General features: G+C 31.5%; 1 protein-coding gene across 2 annotated transcripts in view; it reads left to right on the top strand.

Annotated features, from left to right (window-relative positions):
* Nucleotides 1-12261, top strand: part of LOC135842657 (kelch-like protein 17) — a 33513-nt gene that overhangs the window by 4430 nt on the left and 16822 nt on the right. For both annotated transcript variants that reach the window (XM_065360214.1, XM_065360213.1), the window contains exon 2: nucleotides 4496-4637. In XM_065360214.1, coding sequence (XP_065216286.1) covers nucleotides 4512-4637 — 126 coding nt within the window. In that variant the 5' untranslated portion in view covers nucleotides 4496-4511. The remainder of the gene's footprint in view (nucleotides 1-4495; nucleotides 4638-12261) is intronic.

Raw genomic sequence — 12261 nt, forward strand, 5'->3', positions numbered from 1 at the left:
ATTAGTACTTTTTTCTCTCTAGTTTCAAAGTTTCCAATTTCTGATCTTTCAATATTTTTCCTCACAGAAAGGTCATACAGAGGACGGGTTGGGTTTTCTCAACCTCCCCAGTGTTTCGGCCTTTTTCTGTTGTCGATAAATTTCTAATGGAAGTTTTAATTAGATCAATAAACGATACATCAGCATCTTCGATCTCTTCTTAACAACCCATTCACTTTTAATTATACCCTAGTTACTCGCTATAACCACAATCAAACGTATTTATAATAAATAAACGAGACTGGAGAAGTGTGGATAATAATTAGCGACGATAATTATTACGCGAGAACAAAGAAAGATATCTTAACGCGAATAACTACTCGTTCGGAAAATAAGTCGTGTTTGCGATAAAAACAACCCCTCGAGGAAAGTTTCTCTAATTAACATCGGCTATAAATTCAAAACACGAAACGACTGTTTCTGTTGCATGAATTTTTCATACTTGTTAAAATACTTATGCTAAATCGGGCCAATTTCTTCGAGCTTTACAAAAACGAAATTTTCTCGTATGCTAAGCGAGGGCATTAAATATGAAAATCTCGTCATCGTTTCGCATCGCGTTATGTATTCGTCCTAAGTATAAGCCTCTCTATTAAATGGGTAGAATTTATTGGAAAGTTGGGTAATGTACGAATCGTTATTAGTGAAATTTGATAACGTACCATGTAAGATTTCGTATTAGCAGAATACGAGGTTTTAGTAGTAGGTATCGATCAGTGGTGCCCAAAAAAGAACGGTTTACTCAGGTAAAATCTCATTAGACGTGTTTTTCTATACGGATAAAATGAGTAAAATTTTCAAACAGGAAATTCAGAAAGGCTGCGAATAAATTGAATTTCCCAACTTGTAGCGTTTTTGGTTAGTTATTTTTTCTAATTTCCGATACGTACCTCTCTACCTATACTTGAGTATTGATTTACCGAGGTCATACCCACTTGAGGCTTTTGGTTGCTATGTATTGCCGCGTAAAGGGTTCAAAGTAAAGTTCAAATTTCCATTATCGATTTAATAATCGTGTAAAGTGTCAATTTATGAAGGTTAATGTCCTTTCGTATGCCTTTTTTTAGTCGGATTTTACCTTTTGTAAATAAAGGGATGGTTATAGAGCCGTTGTTTATGTTATCGATTCTTGTAAAATTATACATTTGTTTCTTTTTAATCATTTCACGTTTGTTATCAAAAACTGAATATTTTATGTATAACTCGAGCATTCACATCAAGTCTTAAGATTCATTCCACGTGTACCTACTTTTTCCTCCCTAGATTTGGTATCATTGAATGTATTCGTATATTTCCTGGTGATTTATTCGCGATATTTTTAGGAACTCCTGCTCAAACTCGTGCTTTCTTCGTTGTATCTTTATTTATGATCTAATTCAACGGGAAACCGTGAAAGAAAATACGTGTTTAATTCCAGCGTCGGTTGATGGCAGCAAATTGTCATATAGTGCATGTCGAATCGGCAATGATTTCCTATTGAAAAAAAAAGCAGACAGCCTTTCACCGTGTTTTTTGTTTGGTTTGAAATTGTTGGAAATAGAGTATAGAATGAATTGGATTTTTTTTTCAATTTTACGAAAATGTAACGTGTTTTTCATTTGTACTACCTTCTGTGGTTGAGTCGAGATAAAGATCTTATTAACACGAAAAAAAAAAGAAAAACGGGTAACTAATGTATTTTTACCATGTTTAGGAAGTACGAGTATAAACTACGTTAGATTTCGAGCCTGTAATTACTTTTCTTGAGAATGGGCAAAAATTATGCGCTTGTGTTTTTCGTTTGTAAAAAGTTATCGAGTCTTTTGTTCGATATTTTAAAAAATGCATCATTATTTGCCAGTCAACCAGAATCTGAGAAAAATCCACCGAGACAATTGAGGGGTTCCATGGAAAAGGGGCCTTAGTCAATTTTTTTTATTTCTACAATTCTGAATGTACTTATTTAATTTTTTTTTTAAAACATGATTCTACCATATTCAGTGATATTGAAGTGTTCTTCCATGAAAAAAAAACGAATTGGAAAATGTTTGCTTATAGAAAATTTTTTTAAGTCCATTTGAACTTGTAAAAATCAGTGAAAAAAAATGAGTAAGGCCCTTTTTCCATGAAGCCCTTCAATCGAAAAGCGTAAAAAAATAAAAATGGGTGTAAAGTCTCCTCTCTATTTCTCCAAGGAATTGATATGTTCTTTGCTCTTAAGCTGCGAGTAACTCAATGCTTATTAGGATTTCAATAATTTGAAAAAATCTGACAGAATATCAGAAAGTAGTTTTTGAAAAATTGATAGGCGTAATTTTAGTATGTACTTGATTCATTAATTTTTTCCCCCAAATCTGACACAATCAAAAAATCAATAAATCAATAAAATTTCTTTCCAGTTTTCAAAAGTCTGAAAAAATGTCAGAAAATTCACAGGTTTTCAAAAATTTTTACCAAAGCTTTCAAAATTTGGCATATTTTTAAGTCGATTGATTTTCTTCCAAGTTTTCGAGAGTTTGGCATATCAGAAAGTCAACAGAACTTTTTTTCTAAATTTTTTCATTTTTTGGCATTGTCAAAGTCTAGATTTTCCCACAAAATAGTACCTAACAAATCCTGCCTTTTTATTTTTAGTCCAAAAAGGTTCATTTTCCCCTGAAATTTCACTTTTTTACTATGAATTGTCAAACATTGCCAAATATAAAAAAAGTATCGTTTTTTCGAAAAAAAATGACAAAAAAGTATCACTTTTTTGGCAATAACTGCCAAAAAGTTTTACTTTTTGCTAAAAATTGACAAAAAACAAACTTTTTTACCAAAAAATTGAGTACATACTCAAAAGTCAAGTTTTTTTTTGCCAAATTACCAAAACATCTCACTTTTTATCAAAAAGTTGCAAAATACTCGTAATCTAACTTTTTTGACTAAAATTGCAAAAAAAATGTCGGGTTTTCCTTTTTAGGTAAAATTGTCAAAATCTTTTTTTAAAAAGAAAATTCTCGCCTGTCACCAAAATTGCTACTAAGCATCATTGTTTTCCAAAACTTACTCATGGTCTCGCTTTTTCGTCAAAAATTGTTGTAAAAGAATCACTTTTTACCAAAAACTCCCAAAAAGTCCTGCTTTTCGCAAAAATTGTCAAAATCTTACATTTTGCCAATTTATTCTCAAAAATTCTCGCTTTTTAACAAAATTACCAAGTTGGTTTTTTTGCCAAAAGTTATTAAAAAGCTTTGCATTCTGGTAAAATTATTGTCCAAGTCTTGTTTTCTGCCAAAAATAGCAAACAATAGTGTTTCATCACTGGTCTAAATCTCCCAAAAGATTCACTTTTTTGCCAAAAATTTCGAAAAACAGTGCATGTTTTTTGCCAAAAATTACTAAGAAGCCCTGCCATCTGCTAAAATTATTGTCGAAGTCTCTTTTCCTGCCAAAAACAGCAGAAAATCTTACTTTTTGCCTAAATTTCCTATAAGTCTCACTTTTTTGCCAAAAATTCCAAAAAATCTCATCCTTTTCCAAAAATTGTCCTAAATGAGTCACTTTTTAGACAGAAATTGCAAAAAAACCGTTCTTTTGCTAAAATAGTCAAGAGTCTGACTTCTTACCTTGAAATTGCGAAAATTCTCACTTCAATTGACGTAATAAATCTCGTTTTACTTTTTTTTAGATTTTAATTAAAAACAAATAATTCTAGTTTTTTTTTTGATTTTTTTTTGCATTAAAATTTTTTGTCAATTTTGGTCACTTTTTTGGTTATTTTTTAGTTAGATACTGTTTCTAGATTTTTGGTTACTAAAGTCAATTAAAAAATAAAAATAAAATAAGCACGAGTCCTGCATTGATTTTAAATTAAATTAAATTAAAAAGAAAATAAATAAAAGGTGTTGAAATTTCATTAAGATTGAATTCAAGTAAATTTGAGGAAAACTCAGATCACTCGAGTTTCTCGTCAATGATTTTCAATTCAAGTGCAGACCTAAATAATTTATTCAGATTACAATCACCCCAAGTATTTTACTTCTAGTTCAGTATTCATTAATTGAAACTTATAAAAAATTGAAAGAAAAAAACCTGCATTTCAATTCGTACATACATTTATCCGTTATGTGTGTATGAAAGCTAGAAAAAACACACACACAAATGTATAGAGAAATTATGAAAGCAGGATGAACGATGGTCAAAAAATAAGACCATTAACGGGTAACGCTATACAGATGTTTAAAAAAAAGTCGAGGGTAAATTTTTTCAGCACATTAATTTCAGTTTTAAAGAATATTATAGGGGTAGTCTTTAATAAAAAGAAAAACATTATGAATTGGTGGTATTTCAACAAGTCCTACAAGCATCCGAGGAAAAAAAGAAAGCGATTAGGAAAAATAACGTGTTATAAAGACTATATTCGTTTAAGATCATAAGGTAGCATTTTATCACGTAATGCGACCATTTTTAATTGCGTTAATGTATTTTTTTCTAGGAAATCGGTGGTCACAATGAGCGGACTGAATATGTTATCACCGTCAGATTGCCTGGAGCCTCCTTCGCATATTAATCACCGTAATCCGGATCATTTTTCATCATGTTTTGGTATGCTGAATCGTTTGAGAGAAGATGAACTGGTGAGTTGAAATTCAAAGTCAAGTATACCTACTTGCTCGATAAAATACCTTGGTGAAATTTCAATTTGACCTCGTTACCAAGTGTTGCTTCTGGCTTGAAGAAAAAAAAAAGAAAAAAAAATAGAGATTTAATTAAATGAAGTAATTTTTTATAATATTACTTTAATGTGCTGTCTCACCTCGTGTAAGGTTTGCTAACAGAAAGATTTCCTTATGAGGTCTGACAGGATAGTTTTTCTCTGCATTAGAGAAGGCTTACTTTGAAAATGAAAACTTTTACTGAAATAAGAGAAGACTTATATATTCTCATCTGGGAATTGTTTCAGCTTTTGTTTTCGCAAATTCTTCCCTGTATAATTTAAACAGGAAAAGACATAGTGAAATGATCCCTGACGAACCAGTAGGTATAGTGGGTAGGCTGATATCTAGGTGGTAGTGACCTCAAAATTCTATTTTTTTCAACCTCTGCCAATTTTCTGAAAAAAGCTGAAAATGGAATTTCCATTTGTATAAATGCGTAGGATACTTCACCGAATTTTCTTTCCAATTTCGTAGTATTGAAAAGTTGAACGTAAAACTGAAAATTATTGCAACAGATTAAAATGTGTATAATATATTTTGTGATCGATTGATATTTGATTGATGGGCGATAAGAATAAACATTACGAAGGGGAAGAGAACGATATTACATGTATTATGATTTGGCATGAGTTGTATTCTGTGACGTCACAATGGTCATCTGGTGTCCGAAAAAAATTTCATACACGAGCTAGTACCTATTAAAATTATAAATTCGCTTTTACTCGAAAACAAAAGTATCTCGTTGACCTTAATTATTCGACTTGAATTAAAACTGAAAGTGAAACCGAGCATTTTGATGAGCTTTTTCATTTCAAGAAGCTTATAAAATGTAGCACGAGACGACGCCGACGATCAAAAAAGCACCACGTGACTTGGCTGAAAGGAACTGTACAAATACTTGACTTTTAAAACCAGACGCCGCCGACGTCTTTATTGAAGATTTTTTTTTTCTAATAAAAAGCAAAAATTTTCTATACAACTCGAGATACGAAGTGAAATTTATAAATGTGACATTTCGGCAGTACCTACGTAAAAAGCTATACTCGAATGGTTTGGTTAAGTCAGGTATTTAGGGTATTTTTTTTTTACGATGACGATGACGACGACGACATGCACATAACCGATGACAATGAGACGACATAACTCATTAGTTGTACAACTTTTAATAAGCTTTTATTACACGTATATAATGTAGAACATAGACCTTCGTTAAATTAAACGGATTAACGAGGCGTACCCTTGTGCCTGGATGGTTTCCATTGTCGACGTAATAAAACCTTGATCCGATACATTGCCATTTTAATCAGCAGCCCTCGGTCAGGTGCATTTTTACGAGCGATTTTTATATTATGCAGACATTTTAGGTATCTACATTTTCCATATATGTAGTCGAAATGTTACCGCTGTATGTAGGTACTTTATACTCGTAATTTCGTGGCCCGAGCCAGATTGAAGTTTGTGAATTTTTATCGACGATCGTAGCCTGTCAAAAATTGAAATATAGCCAAAATTTACGCGCGAAAACTATAACATTATATTTGGCGCGCTCGTCAATCATTTATAGACGGATTCGAATTAGCGATTACTTTCCATAGAATTTCTTCAGTCTGCCGCACCGCGAGCTTATGTTGAACCATATGGGAGTTTATCGCGATATCGGATCGAATGCTGTGGCAGGTGATGAAAATGAAATCTTGACGAATATTGATAAGTATGGGATTCTTTTTCGGAATCAGTTTGCTAAAAATGATAGGTGACTTGGAGCTCCTGTTTGAGTTGTCAACAAGTCTGTACTGTTCGATACGTAATTTTTTTGAGAATTTGATTTTTTTTCACTTTTCCTGGAATGAACTAAATTGGCCAAAAATTACTTTTGAAATGGTGATCCTGGAATTTCACGATACATGTTATAGCCGCCAAAGTTCATTTTTGGCTCTTCCAGAGTGATTTGAAGTTTCTGGAGGAAGATGAAAAATCGCTGGAGGCTCCAGGAGGATTGCCTAAGACTTATTCCCCATTGTTGATGTGTGAGAGTTGAATCAATGGAATTATTCACAATTCACATTGGTTCACTTTGCTCAAAAAAAAAATTATATTTCATGAAAAAGCTTTAAAATCGTCTTTGAAATAACATTTCAAAATTTTTTAAATTTTGAAAAATTGTTAAAAATCCAAAAATGAACTTGAGCTTTTGTATTTTTTTTTTGGGAGGGGGGAGGGTTTTTTGAGGTCCACAAAACTTTATATATATTTTTTTGCAAATGTTTCTGAATTCAGTTCCCATCTTTAAGTATGCCAATTCTGAATACTTTTCAAATGGCGAAACAGCGAAACTTATCTAAAGGGTCTGAAAAAAAATATATTTTGACAGAATTTTTTACACTAAAAAAGACGAGCCCTTCTTGGGAAATTTTTTTCATTTTTCGTAGACATCGTATTTAAATTCAGCTAAATGAATTATTTCGATTTTTAATGTTTTCGCGATGATTCAGCAAAATTTCAAATGTAAATTCAAGATTTTTCATGTAAAATCTAGTTTTAAAAATCACCTTTCAAAAAATTGTTAAAATATATAATCGCGAAAAGGGTGCATTTAAGGGTAATTTAACCCCCTGTGTTTTCTTTCTCCGATTCCGCGTTTCACTCGATTTATCGAACTTTAATTTTTTGATTAGGTAGATTTCAGTGAATCCGATTCAAAGAAATTTCATGTCAAAAATTCTAATTATGTAACTATGAGCAAAATTTGACGATCAAAAGTTTTTTTTTGCTGGACGAGGGAGGGAAGGACAGGGGCCTGAAGGAAGTTGAAAAATTGTTTCAATTTGTACGAGTTGTACGTACATTTTCAGAAAATCCTTAATTTTGACATCAGTGGGGGATAATGGTATTTTTTGAATCTTAATTTTTTAAAAACAGACCTCAAAATCACGAAATGTGTGATTAGCCTGCTACATTTTTTGTCTCGAGTGGAATTCCGACCACCAAAGACACTTTAAGAGTCACTTTTCGACTTATGTGAGAAAAAGTGTGTTTTTTGGGGCTCAGATTTTCTCGAAAAAAATGCCCTAAAATTTCGGAATGTGCGATTGAGCAGCAAAAAATGTCTTTGGCGACATTTCGAGTTCGAATAACCCCCCCCCCCTCTCTTCACGAACAGTACCTACTATTTTCCATATTTGTGTGAAATTATTGAGTCTCTGATAAAGTGTTTCTAATTCAAGTATGATAAAAGGTGCCTTTTTTCTGGGATAGCAACTATCAATTGAGGGGTTCTATGGAAAAGGGGTATTAGTCAATTTTTCTTGTTTTTTTATTTTTACAATATTCTGAATATTTAAAATTATTTTTTAAAATTAATTCCACCATATTCATTGATACTAAAGTGTTCTTCCATGAAAAAAAAAAAAAAAAAAAACGAATTGGAAAATGTTTGCTTATAGAACAAAATTTTAAGTCCATTTGAACTTGTAAAAATCAGCGAATAAAATTGACTAAGGCCTCTTTTCCATGAAGCCCCTCACTTTGTTTTGTTTTTTTAAAAATAATTTTTTGCAAATTTTGGGTAATTTTTTAATATTAGTTGTTAGATTTCTTGGGATCTAGTGATCTACCCTATGGCTTCTCTTGCTCTGGTGAAGAAAAAAAAACGAATTTGGTACTACTAAAGGTCACTTTTGGTCCTTAAAGCACAATTTGAAATTCCTGGAGAAATAAAAAAATATGGGCACTGGTTTGTTTCGTTAAAAAAAAAAAAAAATGGAAGCATTAAGTAATTCAATTTTTACATCAGATGAAAAAATAAACTAAATTTGATTGGAGAATTGAAATCAGTAGATGTCCGTCAATGTTTAATGCAGGATACGCTATATAAATGATTTCCTTTCGGAATTGCGAGCAATGGATGGAAAATAACTCGTACCTGGCTACCTTACCTACCTATACCAACGATATCTACCTATTTAGGTCAATAAAAAGTGTTTTCGTCTTCTACAATAAACAATATAAACGTTTACCTTAAACTATACTTGACATCTCAAATCAATATTCGGACAATTTTAATTGAATATTCCATCGTTGCTTTAGCGTTATGTATATTGTACATATTATATAGAAGTTATTTGAAGAAAAATTATGCAAAATGAACATTATTTTGGAGATTGTTTCATGTACATTTACACGAACATGAAATTTACTCTGTACGAAAATATAATACTAGGTTAGCAAATTCGCAAAAATTAAGCTGTCAATGTGTATTAACATCACGATCGTGGTCGTCGTCGCGTCGGTCGTCGTCATCTTCATCATCACCATGGAGGTAGAAACAGTAATAGTAATTGATACTAATTAAGTGTTACATGTTAAAACCTTGCTGATGCTAGTTAAAATGGTATATAACGCGAAGAAGCGTCGGCGGATTTTTATTGAAATTGATATAACACGCATTGATAATATGGCTTGAAAGTTGAAAGGTAGTAATGTTGAAGTACACCACACGTACTAGGTTGTATTTATTTGTAACGGTGTGGGAAATTCGAACCGGAAATTATTTTCAGTCAGGTGAAGCTCTTGGTCGCCTTTCAAAGCTGCAAATGAAATGAAAGTGTTTGGAGGTCTGCTGTTGACGCGTGACTATTTCCTTTTCAACTTTTTTTTTCCAAGTTGAGAAACCTTACACACGTGAAATGATGGAAATCCCATGTACAATGTAGCCTACTATGATATAGCATTGCAGTTAAAGGTCATGGTCCGTCCGTCAGAGGATGATGATGACGATGACTAGTGAAGTGATGATGACGTGTTGATGACTTTGACTGTAGGGTAGGATAATCACTTTTCAAAGAAGTATAAATATTTGCACAAGTGACATGATTTGACGTATAGTATGACATAATGTGACTATGATAATTGACAATTCAATGAACTTTATACGTCATAGGTTTAGGTACTACATACATATGTGAATGAATATTAGATGCTTCGTTGGGCATGGCGAAGAATTAAATTGAACGCGTAGGCCTAAGATAGGAGCATACTAAATTTTGCAGACATCCTTACGAATCGATTTCTATATTTGGCGAACTTTGGGGCGCATTGTGAATTACTATTACTGATCGTATTTCTTTCTCTTTCATGCCGACGTCGCGCCGAACAGAATCAAATTACATTGTTGAACGATTATTGGCAAATTTTCAACGAAATCTGATTTAAAATTGTTACTACGAGTAGTTTCTCTTTCAAAGGAAAAATTATGAAAAATATCGTTTTTTGGAGGGAAAATACCTAGGTATATAACTGGGCTCACCAACCATCGTATTTTTTGAAAACTACCTCAAAATGAATCAACGAAACCGTGTTCTGATTCTTCTTCCAGCTGATATCGTTTTCCAAAAAATCAACCACACCCTTCCCCCTGCACTCCTGCAGTTCTATAAGAGGGAGCTTATTTTTAAACTTCGTTTTTTAATGTTGACACTTTCTAAAATTGTAATTTTATGAGGCAATAATTTCATACTTGTTGATAATTTTTCTCTCAAGTTCAAAAATAGCTGTGCTGAGAACCTCCTAAACTTAAAAAATAAATAATTAAAAATGCAATGAATAAATTTTATTGAAAATTTTCAGTTTCTGTGATGGAAAATATCCCTTTTTTTGATGAAAAACTCTCCTTAGATCTTTTTAGCTGTGTTTATTCTCTTTGTAACCCTCTCTCCCCATTGGAAAAAAAAACAAAAAAAAAGTTTGTGAAAGGTTTGAAAAAATTCTCAATTTCTACATCAGAATTCTTCCAAATACTTGACCTCATTTCTAAGAAATAACGTCTCCCCCCCCCCACCCAGTGCAAAGCTCTCAGAGTCGAAAAAAATCAAAAAGTGAAATAAAATGAAACTCTATAAATATGTATGTAGTAGCATATTTTTCAAAAAAAATTTATTTTTGTGAACAAATTCCTTTGAGTATTCTCTTTTTTCAAGGGAAAACTCCTTGCTCTTCAAATATGTTTTCTTTCATTTAATTGTATATGATTTTTTTTTTAAACCATATGAGGCGCTGTAGAAGACCCAAGTGGAGAAACCAAAATCATTTGAGGAACTGAGAAAGGTTTTATTTTGAAATGCGGGTAATTTTTCACTGACTTTTCTTTTACTTGAATTTTTTTACAATTTCACAGGAATTTTTAGAGGGAGCCAACTTGGGGGGAGGCAGAAAAATGTTTTTTTTTTCAAGTGGGAATGGGATCAACATTTTTAGGGATGGTTTTTTCAAGAAAACAAACAATCGGGGGATGGGAGCTAGAAAAATTGTGAAAAAGGTACTAAACAAGAATCACTTGAATCTATAATATTGAAAAATTCTCGATTTTTGTTTAGTGGATAAAACTTGAGAAAAGTTGCTTTGAAACGTCGTTAAAATTTCTTAAAGTTACATTTAAACAATTAAAAACCACCAAAACATGATGAAATGTCTGAAAATTTTAGAAAAATCGTGCCAAAGAAATACGTACTTAGATTATTGGAAATTGCTAAGAATTAATCAAAATTGAATGTACGAATTGCAAAATACTATACTTATCATCAAGATTGCAATATTGGCTAAAAAATTATTTTAAAATACGAGTGGAAGAAATGATGAAATTTTAGTCAAATGGAGGCTGGAGCAAAACTTGAGGAAAGTTGTTCGATACATCGTCGAAACTTGTGGAAGTATGGTATTGAACAATTTGAGAACCATCAGAATTTATGATGATGAAAATGTTTCAAAAATTTGAGAAAGATATTGCAAAAATTGCCTATAAATTATTGAAAATGACCAAAAATGAATCAGAATTATAATTGAATATAAGTACCTACCTACGTAAAAATATTAAAAAGTATCATAGAAATTGTTGAACCAACTCGAATTGACGAAAACCCAGCAGAATTGAGCATAATTGAGCAACAATTGTGTAGAAATTTGTACATGCAAATGTCATGAGAAGGGTTGAAAATGATTCAAGTTGATGTATCATGAAATTTGAGAAAAATCTCTCATCAAATGACTAAAATATCTAAAAAAAAAAAAAAAAAAAAATAGTAATACCTATTGGAAATCATGAGAAATTGGCCAAGTAGGTATATATGTATTATTCAAATGGAATAAAATTTCGCTAAAAAAATACATAAAATATCATGAAGAACTGTAAAAATTGGCATAAAAAATGAAAATTTCCAAAAAATCAGCAAAAAAATTGGTGTCAATGTAATGTTATGAAAGTAATTTGTAGTCATCATTCAACAAAATAGCAAATTTCTCAGAGTTCGAGTTGATTAGGTACCTAATATTTTATTACAATCAGATTTTTTTCAAAAAATTTTAAAAAATGAGAAAAAAGAAAAAAAATGAAAGAAAAGGTGAAAAAAAATGAAATTAACACTTAGATACTCACATTTTATTATTCCATTATTCGGATAATTTGTTCAACAAATCTGAAAAAAAAACTGTTTAGTAAAAAAAACTTGAATGAGTTCAATTTGAAAAAAAAATGTTCAAAAACAAAAAATCT

The sequence above is a fragment of the Planococcus citri genome, chromosome 4 (assembly GCF_950023065.1).
Source record: "Planococcus citri chromosome 4, ihPlaCitr1.1, whole genome shotgun sequence".
Lineage (NCBI taxonomy): Eukaryota > Metazoa > Arthropoda > Insecta > Hemiptera > Pseudococcidae > Planococcus > Planococcus citri.